Here is a 22374-nt window from a genome sequence, read left to right on the forward strand (position 1 = left end):
CGCCCCTTGGGCCCCTGTTCAAAGCTGGTAATTGGCCCTGGTCATTCTGTCAGAGAGATGTCATATTAAGTCGCCGCAAATCCGCAACGAGGTTTCATCGAATCATTCCTGCGACGGTGTGCGACCCGGTTCCATGTCAGTGGGACCAGCGATGGTTGGGCGGTGGACTGTGGGCGGTGGGCGGGCGGTGAAGCCCCTACCAAGGTCCAACAAGGTCCCTGATGCTTACCCGTACTTGTATCCGTACTAATACTACGTAGTACGTATCAGGTAATGATAGTAGTTGGACCTTCGGCTGGCAACGCAGGGCCCCGGGGCCTCAACTCTCAGCTGAGCAAACAGACAGTGGCGCTGCAAAACGGGAAGAACACGGCGATCTGGTATTCCGCTACGGAGTATTATTACATGGTATTATCAGGACGGGACAAGTCCAGGGCTGCAGACTGCAGTTCCTGTTGTGAACACAAGATGAAGCAAGACCTTGATAGCTCAGACCGAGGCACGGGGCACATATTTCCTTAAAAGGGGTTCTTTTCCCCATGCGGCTAGACCCGCTACGGAAGAGCTTCCGGATCGCACCCAATGGGCCAATTTCCCCAATTTCCGCTTCTTGCAGAACCCAGAACCCTCCCCAGCCACTCATCCACAGACTTGCAGACTCGCAGATTCGCAGACTCACGCTCCGGTCAGTCACCAATAGCAGTAGCCCGTCAGCCCCGGGCACCACGCGCGGAGCCCCGGCAAGACGGTGAGCACGGAGCATGGCCGACGACACAGCAACCAAACAAAAAACTGAAAAAAACTTCACAGCTTGTGCAAGAATCCGACAGGCCAGCCAGATCTGCGCCAGACTGACAAGTGTCAAACCTGTGACAACCGACGGCACCATGCCATGGGAACGCCATCATCGCGCATCGTGTATGTATGTACGAGTACATCGTACATCGTACGTACTACATGGCACATCTTCTCCAGGCATGCCAACAGTGGCACCAAACTTGCAAAGGGCATGATTCATCGTCAATTCGGGCAGAGAGCGTCGGGCAAGTCTCGGTGAGCTAGTCCCCGCGCTGGTGAACATATCGGTGAGTCCCAGAGGGGGTGCGACATGCTGCCAATGCTACAACAGAGTAGTACTACATAGTATGTACTGTGACTGTCCCGGTTGCCTGTCACTTTCTATTCTAGACTTTTCTCGGCCGTCGTAGGTGATGGTCGCCGATTCGCCTGATTCGCCATTACCCAAGGATCATCCCGTCAGCCCTCCAGTTCTTCCTCAACCCCTCCCGTTCCACGACGAACAATTCTCCTTCTCCCGGGAAAAGTCCTCCCAAACAATGTTACTACTGCATAGTACGGATACTTACTACCAGGATCGACCGTAATAATATCATGCGCTTCGCCTCGGGCCCTGTCTTGCCTGCCCTTTGCCGAGGCCGATACCGGGCTACTGCGTATTATCGTGTATCGCCGGCACCCTGCAGCAGCTCCTTCTTCCGGCTATTACTTCTTCGGCTGGTTCTGCCCATTGCCACTCCCGTGCTGCGCCGTCCCTGATCCAGATCCGTTGTTTGGACCGTTGGTTTGCCCGCTCCCGCTTGGCGGGTTCGGTGGGGTGGCGCCGTTGCCTGCGCCCCCCGCGGGCCGAGGAGGACGGGAGGGTCCCGTGGCTCGGGTCCAGTCGTAGCCGGATTGCCTACCCATGTTGTCTTGAAGTCTTGTTTGACGAGGTATTACTATGGTACGAATATGAATCGCCGGCACCGGTGCATATGAGTACGTCGCTACTCGGGAGGTTTGGTTGCCGCAAAAACACGTCTTCTTCTGCTTTGACAGAGTATCGTGGACGAGGCTTCTGGTTCACAAAAGGGTGAGTGCAGTATCTATATGGAAAGCTTCATCGTTGACGAGCCCAACAGAAGGCGGTCTGCCTTACTACTGCATCGTGCTCCGGGAGTGAGAGCGAGGAGCGCCGACTTGGTCACTGGTACCTTTCCAGATATCAACCAAAAGCCAAATTACACCATCACACTCCGGACAATCCACTGAAACTTGGCCGTTCTTGAACGAAAGCGTTGCGACTCATTGCCCTGGGTACTAGTAGTATTAGGCACATGTTATGCCTATCTACCTTGAATCACCTCACCTTTGCTGGTAAGATGTGTTTCTCCTTCATCGTGGCGGCTGTAACTTCCTCTTAGGATGATTTAAGCTCGAATGAGCCAACGAATTCAAGGCCGGGATACACGCGTGCCCCCTTGCTAGAGTAACGCGATTCTTGTCCAGCGCACCCGAGTCGCAATGAGTCGCCGAAGACGGGTATTGCAAACCCACAGCTCCAAGTAGTCCACGCGTGGGTTTCCCACCCATCATCCATCAAGCCGAGCCAGACATTGCGCCAGCCTATCATTACCTACACTCACCTGCAGAGCTTCCCACCCATGGGGATGCACCGCACGGAGCATGATAAGCGTAAGCTCGGTTTCTGGTTGTTTTTGAGGTTTTAAGTTCGGCTCGTGGTGGTATGTGAAGTATGTGATGCCCCTCAAGGCGCCCAATAATGGCTTACATAACAGCATTTCGGGCATCAAAAAAGTTAAAACCTACCCTGGATTCACAACCCCACAAGCCCATGAATCCTTCACATCTTGATCAGACGGCGAATCCCTAGCGAATTCTTCTAGCAGCTTCAGTCAGAATGCATTACCAGCCTGTAGAGAACATGGGCGATGACGCCTATATCGTCCACGGCGGGGAGCACCTCCAGCCGGAGACGCTCAACGACACCTTTGACGATGTCTTTGGAGGGCATGATGATGAAAGTGCGGAGACATCCCACCCCTCCGACATGCGGCGTCTGGAGACCGAGCACGCCACAGCAGGCTATCGTGAGGGCATCAACGTCGGGAAACAGGCCACGCTGCAGCAAGGCTTCGATGACGGCTACACCATGGGCGCCGCCATCGGACTACAGGCAGGCCAAGTCCTAGGCGTGCTGGAGGGCATCGTCGAGGCTCTCGACGGGCGGGAGGGCGAGACATTAACCAAGGCGGAGAGTCTCCTGGCCGATGCACGGACGGATCTTGGGGTCGAACGCCTCTTCAGCAGCGACTACTGGAAGTCAAGCGGGGAGCCTAGCTACGAGGTCGACCACGATGTCCTGCAGACCAAGGATGGCGCTCTGGCTCATCCGCTTATCCGCAAGTGGACCGACGTTTTGGAGGAGCAGCTCCGAGCTTGGAAGATCGACCGCTCTATTTTGGACCATGTCAACCCCGAACCTCAACCTCAGCAGGAGCGCGCCTCCGAAGAACCACACGAACATGCGGGAGAGCCTGTTACGAGAGATCCTCTGGATTGGTGAGGTCAACGAGACCCGGATACACAACACGCCGCAGGCCCCGCGCCCGGGATGGAAACCTCCTCAGGGGTATCAAGAAGGCTAAGCTCGGAGTTGCACTCAGAGTCCAGCGCGGGGGGCCCTGCTCTCTAGGAGAGCACGGAGAGCTAGCCAACCGTGCAGCACAGGGGCTCGGCTACTCGTACAGAAGCACCAGCGCGACGCGTAATACTAGCACCGTCTTTACCCAGAGGCGGCAGACTCCAGACTTGATCGCCGCGAGTCTAGAACGTTGAGATAAAGTTGTGGTTAAACAGAGGCAATCTCTTTTTAGAGACGTTGAAGTTTGCCATCTCAACCATCACACCCTGGCAGTCTCAACATAGAAGTCCCCCTTGATGAGTAACTCACCAAAGTACAGACAACACGCGGGCACAAGTTGGGCTCCCCTGCTGGGAAACGAGAGGTGGCGACTGTTCATCATGCCCTGCATAATGCCTCTCACAAGATAGCATCAAATGTCTTGCCGGTATATTATCCAGGCACAACTCATAACATTGCGCTTATTTTCGGATCCATTTCATGCTGTGACTGATTCATAACAACAAAAGGCAACACGCTATTACTCGCTATCACGAGTACTAGTAGGCACGAAGTAACCGCACGGGGTATTCGTACGTGCTTCAATTGCCTAAAGAAGCCATACCTACGTGCAAGACTGCGGCGGCGCGACCTTGCACCAGATCTGGCTCCGGACAAAAGCAATTATGCGACATCCTCCATACTACACGTACATAATAGTATGTGCAGCTTAGCCATAAAGACATAACAACACTGTCCACCAGTGCCTCGCCGTCACAAGTGCCAAGTGCTCTCCCTGCCGCCCCTGATTTACAACACCTTATTAGACCCTCTGTCAATGTAACATTGATAGCATGTTGATGGGGCGGTTGCTGCATAGCTGCGACAGTTTCTAATAACAGGCCTGCGAGGGACGAACCGTACTGTGTTACGTGAACCGTAACTGGGGCCTTTGGAGGCGGGATTGCAGGTTGGAGCTTGGATTGATACTGCCATGTAGTATTAGTCCTCTCCTATGTCTCTCCTACTCATCTTGCCTTGAGTCAAGTCCGGGGTCGACCAGTGCAAGAACGGCAGAACCCGAGCCAGGGCCCATCTATCTTACCGTCCTCTTGAGGATGGCACTGGTGTATAAGAATCGGCCTTCTCAGCTTGTCATCCCCTCCACTCCTCAGCATCGCAGCAGTCTCAAGTTTCAACGCCTTCGTCCTTTGGCCTCCCCTCCTTTCTTTTTTTAGCCCTAGCTCCAACTACAGTCACTCGCTTTCTATCTTCGCAGCACTACCAAAAAAAGCCAAAATGAAGTACACCACTGTTGCCATGGCCATCATGGTCGCCTCGGCCGAGGCCCTCCACGACACCCACGTCGACGTGGACGCGAATGTGGGCCTCAGCGCCGGCGCCAACGTGGACGTCAACAAGCATACCCACGCTGACATCGACGGGCAGGCCAACGTTGGCATCAACGCCGGTGCCAACGTGGACCTCAATGCCGGGGCGCATGTGGGCCACCACGGGAGCTCCCATGTGGACCTCGATGCGGATGCCGACCTGGATCTGGATCTTGGTGCGGACGCTGACCTCGATGTCGATGCGGACGCCGACCTCGATCTCGGTGCCGGCGCTGACCTGGATCTCGACGCGGATCTCGACGCGGATGCAGACCTGAACTTGGACCTGGGCCTCGGCGCGGGGGCTGACCTGGACGTCAACAAGGGCGTCGACCTGGGCCTCGGTGGGTTGGTTGACCTGGACCTCGGCGCCAGCATCAACCTGCCCGTCGGCATCGAGGTCGACCTCGACCGTCTCGGTGTCCGCCCCACCGTTGAGCCCTGTGCCAAGTGCAGCGACGTCTGGCACCCTCCCCACGATGTCATCATTGATACCTGCGACGACGTCGACAGCAGCGAGTGGCACTGGGTCCACCCTACCACGGAGGGCAAGAAGCAGGAGCAGGCTGAGGCCTACACCTGGTCCACCAGCACTGTCACTGCCACCCAGACCACCACCATCATCTCCTGCGCCCCCGAGGTTGTCGACTGCCCTGCCGGTGGCAGCACCGTCATGACCACCGTCACCGTCCCCGCCTACACCACCATCTGCCCGGCTCCCGTTGACCCGACTCCTGCCCCGGAGTGCCCCGGCCCTCAGTGCCCTGGCGAGCCTGGGTCTACCGCCACCGAGACCCCCGCTGCGCCTGCTCCGGCCACCACTTCTTGCCCCCCTCCCTCGACTCTGACCACCTCTGTGCACCCCAACCCGGCTCCCCAGACCACCGTCCACCCCAGCCACCCGGCCCCTGAGTGCCCCGGCCCTCAATGCCCCGGAAAGCCCCAGACCCCTGCTCCCGAGGAGCCTGAGACCCCTGCCCCCGAGTGCCCCGGTCCTCAGTGCCCGGAGAACCCCGAGAAGCCCGAGACTCCCGCTCCCGAGTGCCCTGGCCCTCAGTGCCCCGAGGAGCCCGAGACTCCCGCCCCCGAGTGCCCCGGCCCCGAGTGCCCTGAGGAGCCCGAGTCCCCTGCTCCCCAGTGCCCCGGACCTGAGTGCCCCTCCGGCCCCGGCTCGCCTGGCGTGCCCAGCAACAGCACCATGCCTCCTGCTCCCGTCCCCACCGGCGGCGCTGCCCAGACCACTCAGGGCATGGGCTTCCTGGCCTTCGCTGCCTTCGCCGCTGCCGCCCTTCTGTAAGCGGCATGCTCAAGTGCATGGCATGTTAAGTGTTTTAAAACCTCGAGCGACTGCATTATAGGGGATGGAAAGGAGTTGTCACAGTCCGAAAGCGATTGGTTAGCAAACTTGGAAAAACAGAGCGAGAGCGGTTCGTCTTGACTAAGGGGAGATTCATAGCAATGCGGGAATGATTTGGGAACGCGGCGTAAATACGCATGGGTACTTCTAGTTCGGCGCATATATTTCGGTGTCCTCGCACCCCTAGTCGAGTTGCTTTAATTCCGATTGGCTCCCTCATCCCACTGTCTATTTCCCGTCTATGGTCATCTGAGTTAGATTTGGGTCTCCGTGATGCTTTTGATATACATACCTTTGTTTCGATCTCGATCTTGATCTCCCGTGCCCATATACTTTGCCAACCCGTGAGCTTCGACCTTGGTCGGAATTTGTGCTGCGGAGTGTCGGATGGCCCTCTCTGTAAACTTCGGCATATTAAATACTGCGATAGTCCCTTCCAGTAAGCTTGGGCGTACCCCTTGGGGAATCAGTAAAGTTTCGGACTGGTCTCGATTCTCGAGCGATCCTTGCGTGATTCTGTCGTCCTCATGCTTTGGTGTCGCGTGTTCAACCCGCCGCATATTCCTGAAGCTGCTTTACGACATCCTCAATGCGATTGTTTCCCCCGCGCAGTTCCCTTGCCGTCTCCCAGTCACGGCCCTGGTCCCCGCAGACCACCAGCTTGACCACCTTCCCATCGTCGTCCATGACCAGCCGCCCGCTCCGCTCGTCCGCCCAGGTGAGCGTGATCTGCTTGGCCTCGATATCCGCAATGCCAACCTCGACAATGTCGTTGGGCCCCAGTTCCTCCTCCTCCCTTGCCAGATGCAGACCCATCCCCCGCCTCAGGTCCGCCGACACGCCCATGCGGTTGTGGTACCGCACAATCTCCCGCCGCAGCGCCCTGACCAACCGGTCGAGGTCCTGCTGCCTGGGCGGGCCGTCGCCCTCAGGACTCGTCGATGGTGGGGGTAGGTGACGCGCGGAGAGCCCGGTGAGCGGCACGGCGGGCGGCAGGGTGTGGCGGTGGATGCGCAGGTGCGTCGAGTTGGCGTAGGGCCGGTTGAGCATGACGTAGTAGGGTTTGAGGAACTGGCCGCGGAGCATGACCTCGAAGCGCAGGCCGAGGACGTGGCCGCCGTCGACGGCGTTGGGGTCCGGGTCGCGGACCTTGAATGCCGTGACGGGCGTGCAGATGCGGTAGAAGCATTGCTGGATGTGGGCTTCCTGCCGCTCAGCCTGGCTGAGGAGCCTGGTTTGGGATGCTGGGGACCTCCATGTGCGTGATCGGGCGGCAGATGACGCGGCGGACTTGATGAGTTTCTGTCCGGGTTTGGAGGAGATGATTGTCGAGGTTTCGATCTGGAGTTGTTTCTGAACGGCGGCAACTGTGGGGAGTTGTCAATATTGCGCCAGGCGCGGTGGTGGAGGATGTGCGAGAAGACTGACCCTGGGCCTTCAGTGAGGCAATATCTTCATCTAGTTGTTCTGCCTCTGCTGCGCGCTTCTCGGCGGCCATGGTTGCGATGTGCGCAGAGGGCCGAGCTGTGGACAGCAGTGTCAATGTCAACAAACAACCTTTGGCCTGGGGAGAATGACGCGCTGTGGCTCGCGGTGTACTTCTGACGCCGATGTGGCGGTGCGTTGTGACAGGACGTGTTTAGTGGGCGCGTTGGGTGGGCCCCTTGGGTGGGATGTTGCTTAGTAATGAGTCCAGAAGTGGCACGGGCACCGGCGGCCGTTGGGAGTCCCCCAAGCTTCAGGGTCCTTGTAGTACTCGTCGTACTCCTGACTCGGCTTGTCGCTCGGAATCTTCATCGACGACCAGCCGACAAAAGCCATCGACCCTACGCTGGGTCACGCTGGACTGCTGCCGGATGGAGTCGCTTTGTCTGTACACATACTTGTAGCTTTTCTTGCTTCCTTTTATTTATCATCTCCTCGACCATTCACGGTTAGCCCCTCGTTCACACCCCCCCGGGGGTTTTGTCATAAAAAACGTTTGGTCGGGTCCGTCTTGCCTCTTAAGGCCACGGTTGCTTCGCGCCTCCTTCGCCCCCCAACAGCTATCGCGCGTCAAGCCACGTCCTCACATCAACGGACGGCGTAATTTTCTGAAGATAAACCCACCGAGTTCTATCGTTGTCCTTCCCTTTTTGTTGAAACCTGTTGCGACATCGCTCTCTGCCACAAGGCTGTCACCAACGCGACTACATACACTCAAACCAACCCTACCAACTCGAACGCGAGATATACGCTCCCTGAACTCGAACGCTGCTACGAGGCCGATTTTCAAAACTCGAATCACCGAACCTTTCTCTCTCTTTCTCTCTTTCTCTCTTTCTCTATAACAATTCGCACGGCGATTAGCCTTGCTTTTTCACAACAATTCTCAACAGTTCGCCGATGGGGACCCGAAGCCGACGCAAACAATCCCCCAAGTCCGACCGAGCGCCTTCGGCGTCGCTCAAGGGGGAGGCCAACGGCACCATGAGTAGCGGCGTTGAGATGCGGCGCAAGAGCGCCAACCCGGGCGCGGACAATGTCGCCAACAACTTCATGTCCCGGGAGGACTTCTCCCTCGACGAGGAGCCTCCCAAGAAGGACCACGGGTCGAACGACGACATCGGGTTCTTTGACCTGCCTGTCCAAGACCAGCGGAACTTCCTCCTGCTGGTCATGCTGTACTTCTTGCAGGGTATTCCTATGGGTCTTGCCATGGGCTCGGTGCCGTTTCTGCTTAAGAACCACCTGTCGTATGGCGAGATTGGCACCTTCAGCCTGGCCTCATATCCGTACTCGTTGAAGCTGCTTTGGAGTCCCTTTGTGGACGCGGTGTGGAGCCCGAAGATGGGCCGGCGGAAGACGTGGATCGTCCCGATCCAGTTCATGTCGGGCTTCGGGATGCTGTGGCTCGGCTCGAGCGTGGAGAAGATGATGGAGACGACGGGCAAGCCGGGCGGCCCTACGGTGTGGAGCTTTATGCTGTGGTGGTTCTTCCTGGTCCTCATGTGCGCGACGCAGGACATTGCCGTGGACGGCTGGGCGCTCACGCTGCTGACGCCGGGCAACGTCTCGTATGCGTCGACGGCGCAGACGGTCGGGCTGACGGCGGGGCACTTCATGTCGTACACGGTCTTCCTGGCGCTCAACGCCTCGGACTTTGCCAACAAGTGGTTCCGGGCGGTGCCGTCGGACGAGGGCCTGGTGTCCCTGGGCGGGTACCTGACCTTCTGGGGCTGGGCGTACATTGCCATCACCATCGGCCTGGGCCTGCTCAAGCGCGAGGACAAGTCACGAAACGAGGACGGGGTGTGGGATGTGTACCGCATCATGTGGGGCATCCTCAAGCTGAAGAACGTGCAGGCGATCCTCATCGTGCACCTCATCGCCAAGATCGGATTCCAGGCCAACGACGGGGTGACGAACCTCAAGCTGCTGGACAAGGGCTTTGGCAAGGACAACATGGCGCTGACGGTGCTGATCGACTTTCCGTTCGAGATTGGGCTGGGGTACTACGCGGGCATGTGGTCACAGAAGTACACGCCGATGCGGGTGTGGTGCTGGGGCTTCGTCGGGCGGCTGGCGGCAGCCATCCTGGCACAGGTGATGGTCGCCATGTTCCCGGTGCAGGGTGTGACGCCGTGGTATCTCATCGTGGTGATTTTCGAGCACGTCTTCTCGACATTCACCAACACGGTCATGTTTGTGGCGGTCTCTGCCTTCCACGCAAAAGTCTCGGATCCCGTGATTGGTGGAACGTACATGACTCTGCTCGCGACGTAAGTTTGAAATGATGGCCAAGATGGTACGATGTACGTGCGGGCTAACGCGGAAGCAGTGTCTCGAATCTCGGAGGGACGTTCCCCAAGTACTTTGTGCTGAAGCTGGTGGATTCGTTGACGGTTGCGACGTGCCACCCCGGGAGCTCTGACGCGACGGGTCTCAAGGGAGCGCTGGTGACGGAGCCGTTCTCGTGCGCGCTGCAGGCGGAGAAGGAGAGGTGCGAGGCTGGCGGAGGCACGTGCGAGATGCTGCGGGATGGGTACTACGCGGTGAACATGCTGTGCGTGGTGTTTGGAGCGGTGACATTCCTGTGGTACATCCGGCCCAAGGTGATGCACCTGCAGAGCCTGCCGCTGAGGGCATGGCGGCTGGCAGGGTCGAAATAGGGACGGGAGGGGAGAGAGGGCAGAGGGGGCAGAGGGGCGGGTTGGAGAATGTGATGTGGAGGATGATGGACATATACGATAGCATACATGTCGCCATGAGGAACAATAGACTGGAGACTGGAATACTATCGAATTGCATGAGCCTACTACTATTAGTACCCAGTAGTACAGAGAGGAGTACCTGCGGGCCGTCGGCCGGGATTCGTCGGTGCAGGGCAGCTCCGACTCTCCGAGAAAAGCCCCGCATTCGGCGTTACGGGGCCCCTCGGTCGGCCTGGGATGACTGGGATTGCTGGGGGGGGAGATGATGGTGGCATGCACCGACGACGACCTTGAGACGACAATGGGCAATATTACATAGTACCGCGTTTCAATTACAGTGATATGGACAATGGAGAAATGCGCCGAGGTCTGCGGGCAGCCAGTGGGGCCCCAATTCGGCATCTTTGGACTCTGGCATCCACCCGTCGAGCCGTCCAGCCGTGGCGTCGCATCGTGCCGAGGGATGCAATCATGATTCATCGCGCCGACGACTCCATCCGCAGCCATCCGCCCTGGGGACACTTCCGGAGGTCCGGGGAGAGAGCGGAGATGGAGGGATTGGCGCAGATGGCTGGTTTTGATAAAGAGACGGCCTCCCTCCGCCCGTGCGAACGTTGCAGTACAACATGGCATGTACGAGTAGCATCGCCAGTTGCGCCCGGGACAGGAGCTGCTTCGTAGTTGTGAGCACAGCTCGTCCATGATCCGATTCCCGCACAGAAAACCAGGACCACGCACGAGGCCAAAATGGCGCTCTCCCTCTCCTTTGCACTCTCGTCGTCCTCACATCCGCCCTCTCTCTCATTATCGTCCTCGTCGTCCTCGTCGTCCTCGTCGTCGCCTGCCTCGTCCTCTGCCCCTGACTGGGACACATCCTCGTCGTCCTCGACCTCTTTCACCACCACCGACAGCGACTCTCCTCCTCCACCCACCACCACCACCATGTCGCCCTCCGACGAGGAGCACGCCTACTTCTCCACCAACCCTCCCCCGCGCCTCCTCGATGCCCACGTCGCCCAGGCGCGGTCCTTCATCGACGCCCACGCTGCCTCAAACCGCCGCGTGGTCCTCATCACATCTGGCGGCACCACCGTGCCCCTGGAGAAGCAGACGGTGCGCTTCATCGACAACTTCAGTGCCGGCACCCGTGGCGCCACCAGCGCCGAGTACTTCCTGGACGCCGGCTACGCCGTCATCTTCCTGCACCGCGAGTTCAGCCTGGTCCCCTATGCCCGCCACTACTCCCACGCCACCACCGGCGGCTTCCTCGACTTCCTCGAGGAGGATGGTGCCGGCAGTCTGAGGCCCTGCGCCCGCGTCCGCGATGCCATGACCGCCGTCCTGCACTCCTACCGCCGCGCCCGCGACGACAACCTCCTCCTCACCATCCCCTTCGTCACCATCGGCGACTACCTCCACGAGCTGCGCGCCCTCTCGCGCCTCATGGCGCCCCTCGGCCGCACGGGGCTGCTGTACCTGGCCGCTGCCGTCTCCGACTTCTTCGTGCCCCCCGACCGCATGGCCGAGCACAAGATCCAGTCCACCGACGCCGCCGAGCCGCGCAACGCCAGCCCCAGGCCCAGCAGCAACAGCCACAGCAACACCAATGCCAACACCAATGCCAACACCAATGCCAGCCCCAGCCCCAGCCCCAGCCCCAGCGGCAACAACGGCAACGCCAGCGGCGACAACGAGGAGGAATTTGACAACTTCGACGCCACCCCGCGCGTCGCCCGCTCCAAGCGCCTGGTCATCGACCTCGACCCCGTGCCCAAGTTCCTCAAGAACCTCGTCGACGGCTGGGCCCCCGAGGGCATGATCGCCTCCTACAAGCTCGAGACGGACCCCTCCATCCTCGTCCACAAGGCCCGCCACAGCCTGCGTCGCTACCAGCACCACCTCGTCATCGGCAACCTGCTGCCCACCCGCAAGTGGGAGGTCGTCTTCGTGAGCCCCGGCCGCGACGACCACTGGCTGCGCGTCCCCAAGCGCGCCGGCGAGTGGTCCCCCCAGGAGGTCAGCGCCCTCCAGGCCGGCGAGGTGCCTCGGGAGGAGCCCGTCATGGAGATCGAGGCCCTGATTATACCCGCCGTGAAGGAGCTGCACGATTTGCATATACAGAACCCGTCGCCTAAGCAGACGTAGAAGAACATGATACACAAAGCCTATACACCTAGACACACACACACACACACACACACACACACACACTCATATATATAATACAAATTACATCAAGTTTAAACAGCCATCAACTCAAGCTAGATTTTCTATAAAAAATCACTTTTATTTTCATCTATAAACGCCATACCTATGCACATGTAGAGGGTCCCTGTGTTGTCCGGCCCTGTATTAGTACCACCAACCCTCCCATCCCGGACCCCCAAAGTGTTTTAAAAGCCATTACCTACCAGTACTCAAACCCTCCAAGCCCACCTTTCTCTTCTTCCCCCTTTTTCTATGGTTGCCTTTTTCAAACCAAGTCCTGCCAGCCGAGCCGGCCCCTATCAGTAGGCGGCCAGCCACCACTTCTTCCACCCCAGCGCCGAGGCCTTGGCCCAGAGGAAGAAGAAGAGCGACCCGACGTAGACGACGCCCGTGAAGATGATGAGCCCGTCGTACTCGCCGTCGTAGTAGCGGACGAGGCTGCCGCCGATGGGGATGCCGATCAGGCACGCGAACGAGACGACCGTGTACATGGTGGCGTAGTACCGGCCGTACTCCTGCGTCTTGCACAGGCGGCCGCAGCACACGGGCGCGATGGCGATGCTGGTCCCGGACGCGAAGCCGAACATGACGGCGAAGATGACCACGCCCGCCGTCGTGTGGCCCGACGGCAGCCACACGCACAGGCACGCCGCGATGGAGAGCACCACGGACCCGATGCACGTGTTGAACGGGCCGACCACGTCGGCGTAGTAGCCGGGCAGGGCGCGGCCCACGACGGAGCCCGCGTTCATGATGGGCAGCAGGTGGTACGAGAAGCGCTCGTCGAAGCCCTGGTGCATGGCGTAGGTGGAGATGTAGCTGACGGGGATGAAGAGGGAGAACTCGAGGAGGAAGAGCCCGATGGTGGTGAGCAGGAAGGGCGTCTTGCGAAGGATGCGCAGGTCCGGGTGCGCGGTGGCGTCCTTGGCTGGCGGGAGGCGCGACTGGACGAGCAGGATGCCCACGGCGGAGCAGCACAGGCAGATGAGGGCCACGCAGCGCGTCGTCCACCCGAAGCCGATGCGGTCCATGAGCGACGTCTGCATCAGCGGGTAGATGACGCCGCCCAGCCCGCCCGCCGTGCTGGCGATGCCCGTCGCGAAGCCCCGTCTCGCCTTGAACCAATGGCCCACCGAGGCGATGCTGGGCGTGAAGAGGAGCGACGTGCCCGTGCCGCACAGGATACCAAAGGCCACGATGAACTGCCAGAGCTCTGGGGAGGGCGGCCGTTAGCAAACACTGACAACAAAAACACGGTGTGAAAAAAAAACCCTACCGGTGCAGAAGCTCAGGAATATCATGCCGCCAACAGTCAGGATGGAGCCCGCAAGGACCAGCCATCGAGGGCCGTACTTGTCAAACACGGGACCAATGTAGACGCCGCAGAAGAAGGCCAGGAAGGTGTAGATGGAGAAGATCCAGCCGACGGTGCCCTCGCTGTAGCCCTTGAGCTGGTTGGTGAGGATGTAGGCCTGGAAGAGGGCGATGGTGTTCATCAGGCCCAGCGACGCGAAGAGGACGAACCAAGATCCCGCAACGACGGTCCATGCCTTCAGCCCGCCCTCCGGGTACGTCTCCTCGTACGACGCCGACGACACATTAGTAGGCCGCTTCTCGAGGTTGTGGGCCGTCTTGCCCTCGCCATCCTGGTGGTGGTTGCTGTCCTGGGGTTGGTGGTCGTCGACCTGGATCACATCGTCCGGGCCATCGTGCAGAGCCCTCGAGGTGACCTGGTGACAGTCCATATCTGATTTGCCTGAAAAAAAATAAAAATGCGTGCGGTGAGCGAGTGCACTTACGAGTATGTAAGGTGAGGGCGAATGCACGGCACTGTCACGAGCATCACAAGCACCACGAAGCGTCACCGACGACAATGAGACGAGACAAGAAGGTGTGGGAGAGAGATTGACTCCGCGAACAAAAGTATGGAGATGCTGCTAGATAAAAAGGTTATTCAACCCAGCGGAGAAAGCCCGCTTTCGAAGCGGGGGCGCTCCCGGGGGAAAAAAAAACCTTTGACTTCCAAGGTTCCAGGTTGCTTTGGGGGTTTTTGCCGTCTGGTGTCATCAAAACCCATGATTTGCTCATTTAGCTCCCCCCATCCTGGGCAGCCTCCACCTGGTCGGATTGACGAGGCCCGGACCGTTGCAACCTGGGGGACGATTCGAGAGCCGAGGCCGAGTCGGGGATCACGCCGCTGCCGATGTCATGCGCAATCCATGCAGGATCAGATGCAGTGCAGCGCTCGCTGCTTCTTGGCCGGCGGGTGCCGGTTGCGTCCTGGGCTCCTGGCCGTGGCGTGCTTCCGGCCGTTGTTCTCCACCGTGACACGGCGACCCCAAAAGAGCCAATGGCCAACCCAGAGACTCTCACCGATATGTCAGGCTTGTCCTCTTTTGCCCAAAATAGGCAAGTTTAGGCATAAATGCTTGGCCGTTGACTGTCTCAACCTTCTTCGTCGTCCACCTCCTCCATAGTCACTGTCCGACTGGGAGCCGAAGCAGACGGAGACCTCGCCTCTGTGCCGCCATGGTCACCGCTCGTTTTCAGATAGCCTTCACGCTCCAGCCTGTCTGCCTCCTCCGGCTCCATTAACCCGCCCTGTCCTTTGCCCTTGGCCATCTTCAACTGCACAGCCGAAGGCACAAATGCTGCCACGGCCTCCTTTTGGAGATCTCGGCGCACCGGCTCTGCCGAGTATACCGTCTTGGACTCAACAATCGGTGTCGCTTGCTTCTTAGTCTCCCCTGCCGTGTCCTGCCCGTTCGCCGCCCTATCTGCGTCCCTCCGTGCACGTCGCTTGGCGTACCACTTGTCCATCACGTCCTTGGGGATCGGTGGCGGGGTGTCTCGGGGCATGGGGATTTTTTGTACATCGTCGGGTATGTCCTCCTCACTCGTCGACGCGTCGGATCCCCGGCGCCTCTTGCCGAGCACGCCGTGTCTGGAGTCGTGGTCCCGGTCCCTGTTCCATCCTCGACCAACGGAGGGCGCCTGATCCCCCAGTGCCTCACGGGCCTTCTTGACAGACCTCAGCTCCTGCTCTAGGGCGCCGAGAGTCTGCTCCTCATTCTTGCTGAGCTTGCCGCCGTTGGTGGTGATGGCTTTCAGGTCGTCAATCTGCTTCTGCAGTCGGTCGGGATTCTTGCGGGCTAGCTTCTCATTTCGGCGTCCCTGCGCTTCGGCCTTGCCTGTGAGATGTGGTTAGAATGAGTCGGGGTGCCGCGGTGGTTGGTAAAAGCTGCGCGAAGGCGCACCTTTCTTGATGGCCTTGGCCTTGTCGGCCTTGCGCTGGGCCTGAACAGGATTGTAATTTCGCTCCTTGGGCATTTCGGTGCCTCTTTCGTTATGGTCCTTGTTCCTTCGGTGCCGAGGAGATTCGGTCAAGGTAAATTTGGAGCAGGAAAGTCTCGTCTTCTGCGATGGACATGTGGTTATTCTAGCGCAGCGAAGTCCAAGAAGCAGCGAGAATCCGAGCCGTGGAAGCTTGTGGTACGCGCCCCGGAAAGTGGGACACACGGCCACGATTCGATGACTAAGCAGATGGGGACGCCAGGTGGCAGCACCTCTCCAGCGCCCCACACCAGCCACTGCTTCACTAGAGTTACAAGGGAACTTGGGATCGCCATCATTTGCGCTTCCTGCCTCTGCAGATAAGGTGCACGTACATAGTAGGCTTGCGGGCGCGCCTAGCCTCGTATCTTCCTTTATCTTCCAGTGCCTCCCCATCCGTACCTTCTGATCCTAGACTCCGGACACAGGTCTTTATCAATTCCTATTTCGGGCTATCGAGCTATAAAGAGCATCTCTTGTTCTGCTCTCCGTTCTCCCGCCTTCCCTCTCCCTCTTTCCCTTCCTTTCGCGTCCCTCTCTGCTGACTGCAGTGATTCTTGCGCTGTTGGCTGCAGCGCAGAGGACTCCAGCTGTTTGCTCTTCTAATAATACTTGCGCCATAGTTCTATTTTTTTTTTCATTCGCAGGAACCCGTGGACAGCCTGCACTGAGCCTGGACCAGCCAACACGCCCAAGAATAGCAAGCGCCCTATTTGTGGCGCCCTCGCGTCTAAGCCTCCCTCTCCCACCTCTGCACCTCTGGCGCACTTCTGGCGCACCTCTGTGCCTCTTGTGCCTCTTATGCCTCTGTGCACCAACGCGCACTGTTGCAGTGGGCGGCACCTAGTGGTAGCTGCACCTCATCATGATTTCCCAGACGGGCGTGCCCGAAATATGTCTGTTGTCAGTGTCATGAATGAGTCTATCTTTGTTCACAGCCTTCTCCCTTTATAGGCCCCAAACATCGGTTTTTTAGAGCGAGTGCTCGCCGCCCCCTCGAGTCCAAGATGGGCTGTTCTCTCCACCTTGCTTTTGTCCAAGACGTCGAGGAAATGTCCTCCAGGTAGACGACGCTTCTTTACTTTTACTACCTGTCATTGTCATAGTCATAGCCATGTTGTCGATGCGTCTCTCATCTGGGCTTCTCGCTGCGACGGGTGTGTCGTTGACTACAGCTCAGCCTATCCTACATAGAAGTCTTAGCCAGATACAAGCCACATCACTGGCCAGACGCTCGCAAACAGACTACATCGCCGCGGCAGTGGTTGGCACGACCGTTGCCGTGGGTGTCCTCATCCTCGTCCTCTTGTTTCTTGCCATCCACTTATACAAGCGGAAGCTGGTTCAATTAGGGCGTCCTTCGGGGGCCGAAACAGCCAAGAAACCCTCCGGCCGGGTACATCGAGGGGGTAGGGCGAGCTTCTCGTCGCTCCGGGTTGATTTCGGTCACAAGGAGGAGGAGGTCGAGCCGCCGAGTTCGAATACGGAGGGATTACTATCACGGATGAGGAAATCGACCGTTAGTCTGGCACGAATCTTCCATGCGCGAACTGGAACCACCAAGGCTGGTTCGGCACCGACCTCCCAGGCGACAGAGCGGAGAACAGAATCCGCTTGGGGATCGAGCATCGAAGCCCCGGCGCTCTCAACCGACTTCAGAGCCCCGGAGACCCCGGAGGCAGAGGCGCCTCGCGGGAGCCACAACCCGCCCGACGCCCTGTGGCGGCCCCCCGTGCCGCTCCCCAGACTCAAGACCCAGCCGATGGAGCTCTGCGGCAGCGATGAGGGCATGAGGAACACGAGTACGGCGGCGCCCGTACCGATGCGCATCAAGCCCGGGGACCCCTCGCGGTGGTCGATGAGCACGCTGGGGCGGCAGCTCCTCCGTGACACCATGTGCGACCCCGACCCGGCCCAGTTCGAGCCCAGCCCCGAGACGCCAATGGTCCAGTCGGCAAAACGGATGGTGTCCCCCCTTCAAGGATGCGACCTGACCACACCCGTCATGCCGCGTTACTATCATTCCGGTATAGCTGGGTTCGAAACTCAAATACCGAGTCCGCCGTCCCCCCATGTCAAGGGGGATTGGACCATCGAGGAGGATCGTGAGTGGACGGGACGCCGTCCTGGGGGTATGATTTAAAACGATAAAGGAGACCTTCCGAAGAAGAAACCGAGGGTTTGACGTCTTAGCCCATGCACGGAGTTGGATCGGGTCGGTACCCAAAAGGCGTTAGTGACATTTAGGAGCAATGTGGCATAAACGAGAAGACGGTGTTTAACTATTGCATGGACAGGTCAGCCAAAAAAAAAAAAAGGCGGACGATATCGTTACTTGGTGTTCCGGTCTTAGCCTTTTTCTCATTATATTAGTATACATTAGTCATGTTAATCTGGTATTTTAACCAGACCGAATATTGAAGTGGCCTCACCATTACTTCTTTCATGTTCCATCGACCGTTAGGTACCGGCCAAGCGCCTTCTGTGGACTTGGCCGTACAGCATACAATATAGAAAATATAGCCTTTGAATTCTAATCCCACTATACTACCCATCCCCTCTAACAAATGTGACATACTGAAGCATCATAAGCAGGTATGATCAATAACCTCCTAAATATCATAACTCTCTAGACCTCGTTCGTCTAGACTACATCGCCCAACCCTCGGAGTAAGATGGCTATGCTGGCATACACTACACAGAGAGTGTTACGACGGGTGGCTGGCTGCTTACGTCTTTACTAGGCGTACATAATAACCATGGCTATCGACGATGATAGAAGAGCTTCCTTCGTATGGTGGAAAGTGCTATATACAAGTATTTATTAAGACAAAGATTTCTCGTCACAGATACCTATGTAGGGATGCTGGAACTTGCTGATTATACAAGTCCCATCATGGCTAAAATATGTCTTTGACCACCGACTACGTATCCCCAAGCAGAGACCAGTATGGCTGCAAACAACCTGCTATTGAGATTCATAGTACTAACGCCCAGTCGCCGTTGGCATGTCGCTGCAGAGCTGGAAGACCCACCGCTAAACCTGCGAGATCTACGCACTATTAATACATGGTACGTACATGTAGTACTGCGACGCTGTGAGGCTTTCGTTAGCGTAATAAACAATGTCAAACTGATGACAACGTCGGTTTTCATTTGCTCTCTATTGCATGTGATCGTCAGGGTGCATTGAGCCGCCGCTTCGGACACCACAGACCCGCCTACTATGTAGTTACCGTTAAGGGAAGTCGGCGAGTGCTTCACCAAGCACGACGCGAACCGGCGCTAGGTAGTTCATCTCGGCCGGAAGATCCATGTCGGGGAACATTGTTGTGGCCGGACGCTATCGGGATATAAGAAACGGGACCGTGGCGGACGTACCCACTCATAGACTACTCGTGTACATACTATTAGTAGTATGTACCTGAGGAGGAGAGCTCATGGAAGGCAGAGCTCGGAGTCAAGACCTGTTCATGTCGGGCGGCAAAGATGAGAAGGCAGGGAGCCCGGTTGCCCGGCACCAACATGGGCCATGGCCGTCTCCATTGCGGTCCGTCTTCATGATGGGTCCGACTTCTCGATGGCGGAGGGAAGCCGGGCGGACGACGCAGCCGCCAATGAGAAAAACGAAGCTATAGCGTTTCAGGACCACGACCGAATCAGAACCACAACGCCCGGAGCCATGTGGTGCCAAGTGCCAAGCATCCCACTCACGAAAGTGGATCACATGCCAGGAATGGTCCCGACGTCAGGGCCGTGTCGTCGTTATTTTGTCACCCTCGCTTGTGTCCCACGGCGGGTGCTACTGCAAGTGAAGGTAGCTCGCTGATGGTCAGTTGGCCCGTCGTCTCATCTCGGTTCATCTGCAAGGCGACAGACATGCGAGTGCTGGCAAATGAAACAAGACGACGGTAGCCGCATCTCCCGCTCTATCTTTTGATCGGAGACACACACGGGTTCTCCCCCTTCTGCCGCCCCTCGTCGGTACGAGTATGTCCATCATGGTTGGACTCGGCCGTCCGAGCCTCGTTCTTGATATTCGACGAACCAGAGGAAGGGAACCACCCTGAACCCCGGTGCCGTGCTTAGTCCTGCTAGCGCTTTGTCTGGGCTGGAACATGACGCCGTTGGGTCTTGGCTTTCTGTTGTGTCGTCGCTGCGCCCGCTGTTGGCGCCCTAGTAGCAATAGAAATTAATAAGAAAGATTCGAGCAACTTGAAAGAGCCCCAACAACACCATCGGGTGACTGGCGTTAGCTTAGACTAGCCACATGCTGTGCCCGGTGTCCGTATATGTTGTTGCAAACGTCAACTAGCCTCGGACAAGTGAGGGGATGTAATCAAGGGGCTGACGAAGAACCGAGCAACCTCCGTCCAAATCTTCTGCTACCAGGCTGATAAAATACCTAACAATGCCCATTGATATGGTTAAACGTTTGCTGAGGCTCGGCGTCTGTCGCTCTCTACGACTACGGAGTAGACCCCACTGGAAAAGGCATATTCAGAGGTCTTCATCGGGAGGAGAGCGGCCGTTCCGCTGCCAGGGATGAAAAAGGGGGTCGGAAGTCCGGTGGTTGGAACTTGTCGGAGGACCGACCTGGCACGATAATACGGAGTACATGTATTCCGGATCTTTCCTTGGGCTGCGATTTAGCGCCGGGGAAATGATGGTTCGTACTTCGTAGGCCACAGTTGGTGGGACCATGGAGTAAGAGCCATAGTATAAGCCCGTTCTCGGTTCAGCGGTCAGCGCGTGTGTTATTATATTTCGGGACGTCGTAATTCGCCGAGTTGTGGTCTGACGGTTTAACTCGTAAGGTTTAGTTCCCCGCGTGGGACGGCGTGGGACAGATTTCCCTCATCGGTTTCCCACAGGGGCTTGAGACAGAGAGGTGAAACCGGTAGCGGTATTACTATTATGGTGGTTGAAGCCGTGTTTGGGACCTTGGGTAGTATTAGCTATGCCGCCACACTGTTTTTGCCGTTGGCTCGATTGGCCTGTCGTGTGGGGGTCAACGTCCTGCTCATGCGAGTGCTCGGTCTGTTCTCCCGGCGCGCTGGTCTTCAATGTGACGTGTCGGTGCTTATTATTTCATCTCACCCAGCCGTCCACACGGGCTTTCGACTCCGAGACCTCGGAGTGGCGATTTTGGGATCAAACGACAGCGCCCGACGCTTGTCCAAGTCGCGCGCTGGTCGGTTTGGTAAGTTGGCGGCCCAGCTCTTGGCCAGGACCCTGATCCGAAATGGCGGATTGATTTGGCGGTGGTGGACGATGGCGACCTTGTGGGCCGTGGCACTGGTTCGCCCCGTTGGAGGGTCATCGTGTCCGGCTGGAGCCTGGTGGGCGGGCCCCAAGACCCTTCACACTTCTGATGCTGCCAAATACCTGATAGATTCTCCTAATGGAAACTAAGAGCCTCCTTTACCTCCTGCCAACCAGCGAATGAAGGGGCTGCATGCGCCAAGACAGCCACACGGGGCATCTGCAGCCAGTGCCGGGAGCTTGCCTGCTATTTGTTGACCAGCTCCGATACGGAACATGTGCGTAGTACGACATTACTTCCGATGGCACAGGGCAATCAAGAGCGAGTCCCTTCAGGGTCCAAAGCAGGATGCTGTACACTGATCAGCAGCGAGTTTCTTAGGGTCCAGAGCAGAGTTTTGTTCGCGTGCATGATGCGAGACGAAGAGCCCAAAAAGACAGCCGTGCACGGGTGGCCATGACAGGGAGTAGGCCTTGTCATTGGGCGCTGGAAGAGCCAAGAGAAGAGGCGTTTGTTGGATTGAAAAGCGTCGCCATCACGGTGAAATGGGATTGAGAGGCGCCGTCGGACTTCTGTTGCTGGGGCGGCTGCTTCCCGAACTGTCGCAGACTGAAGAGAGGGTTGCGACAGCCTCCGAGGTCGGGCAGTTCGCTCCTTCTATCATCGGTCCGTCGTTCCTGTAGTTTCCGGTACTTGCAACCGGTAGCGCCTCACAGCATTTCGAGCTAGTACGAGTACGAATTGGGAGATATGAAGAGGGCACCGGCACCATCTTAATAACTGTCATGGTATGGGCCGCCTGCTAGGAGTGAAACTCTGCTGATGGGTGGAGGGATTGCCAACCCAAAACGAAGGGAGCATGTTATGGCGCTTCGGCACGGCGATTGTCCGAGCTGGCTGCCTGCTGCTTGCTCAGATGCTCTTACCTAGGTACTAACTACTCCGTAGTACCTAAGGTAAATCGGAAGATAATTCAAGCTACAGGGTCCCCGCGCGATCGAGTTGTCGTCCACTGTTGGCATCCGCATTGTTGATTTGGCAGAAGCTAGTACGAGTAATTCAAGCATCTACATGATAACAGTAGGTAAGTACTAGTAGTAATAAACAATAATATACGAGTAGTAGTGAGGAATAGTGGTAAAGTGCGTGCATGGACATATTCTTCAAGTGGGCCGCGGGAGAGCATTTACGCCTTATTAGACCGA

General features: G+C 57.7%; 8 protein-coding genes across 8 annotated transcripts; 5 read left to right on the plus strand and 3 right to left on the minus strand.

Annotated features, from left to right (window-relative positions):
- Positions 1–2698: 2698 nt before the first annotated feature.
- YAE1 (uncharacterized protein) lies at positions 2699–3364 on the plus strand (the record flags this gene model as incomplete). Its single annotated transcript, XM_083194795.1, has 1 exon — positions 2699–3364. The coding sequence occupies one exon, from the start codon at positions 2699–2701 to the stop codon at positions 3362–3364; it is 666 nt and encodes a 221-aa protein (XP_083049708.1).
- Positions 3365–4720: 1356 nt separating this feature from the next.
- Positions 4721–6109, plus strand: ACO1O0_005374 (uncharacterized protein; the record flags this gene model as incomplete). The annotated part of the gene is made up of 1 exon (XM_083194796.1): positions 4721–6109. The coding sequence occupies one exon, from the start codon at positions 4721–4723 to the stop codon at positions 6107–6109; it is 1389 nt and encodes a 462-aa protein (XP_083049709.1).
- Positions 6110–6715: 606 nt separating this feature from the next.
- On the minus strand, positions 6716–7667 carry ACO1O0_005375 (Cenp-O kinetochore centromere component-domain-containing protein; the record flags this gene model as incomplete). Its single annotated transcript, XM_083194797.1, has 2 exons — positions 6716–7536; positions 7598–7667. 2 exons carry the CDS (start codon positions 7665–7667, stop codon positions 6716–6718), a joined length of 891 nt encoding a protein of 296 aa, XP_083049710.1.
- An 887-nt stretch (positions 7668–8554) lies between these two features.
- ACO1O0_005376 (acetyl-coenzyme A transporter 1-domain-containing protein) lies at positions 8555–10320 on the plus strand (the record flags this gene model as incomplete). The annotated part of the gene is made up of 2 exons (XM_083194798.1): positions 8555–9930; positions 9990–10320. The coding sequence occupies 2 exons, from the start codon at positions 8555–8557 to the stop codon at positions 10318–10320; spliced, it is 1707 nt and encodes a 568-aa protein (XP_083049711.1).
- A 984-nt stretch (positions 10321–11304) lies between these two features.
- CAB2 (phosphopantothenate--cysteine ligase CAB2) lies at positions 11305–12507 on the plus strand (the record flags this gene model as incomplete). Its single annotated transcript, XM_083194799.1, has 1 exon — positions 11305–12507. The coding sequence occupies one exon, from the start codon at positions 11305–11307 to the stop codon at positions 12505–12507; it is 1203 nt and encodes a 400-aa protein (XP_083049712.1).
- Positions 12508–12869: 362 nt separating this feature from the next.
- ACO1O0_005378 (major facilitator superfamily domain-containing protein) lies at positions 12870–14315 on the minus strand (the record flags this gene model as incomplete). The annotated part of the gene is made up of 2 exons (XM_083194800.1): positions 12870–13783; positions 13847–14315. The coding sequence occupies 2 exons, from the start codon at positions 14313–14315 to the stop codon at positions 12870–12872; spliced, it is 1383 nt and encodes a 460-aa protein (XP_083049713.1).
- Positions 14316–15015: 700 nt separating this feature from the next.
- On the minus strand, positions 15016–15900 carry ACO1O0_005379 (WW domain binding protein 11-domain-containing protein; the record flags this gene model as incomplete). Its single annotated transcript, XM_083194801.1, has 2 exons — positions 15016–15761; positions 15828–15900. The coding sequence occupies 2 exons, from the start codon at positions 15898–15900 to the stop codon at positions 15016–15018; spliced, it is 819 nt and encodes a 272-aa protein (XP_083049714.1).
- Positions 15901–17017: 1117 nt separating this feature from the next.
- ACO1O0_005380 (uncharacterized protein) lies at positions 17018–18046 on the plus strand (the record flags this gene model as incomplete). Its single annotated transcript, XM_083194802.1, has 2 exons — positions 17018–17022; positions 17098–18046. The coding sequence occupies 2 exons, from the start codon at positions 17018–17020 to the stop codon at positions 18044–18046; spliced, it is 954 nt and encodes a 317-aa protein (XP_083049715.1).
- Between the last annotated feature and the right edge of the window lie 4328 nt (positions 18047–22374).

The sequence above is a fragment of the Amphichorda felina genome (genome assembly GCF_050947745.1).
Source record: "Amphichorda felina strain 45539 chromosome Unknown scaffold_5, whole genome shotgun sequence".
Classification (NCBI taxonomy): Eukaryota; Fungi; Ascomycota; class Sordariomycetes; order Hypocreales; family Bionectriaceae; genus Amphichorda; species Amphichorda felina.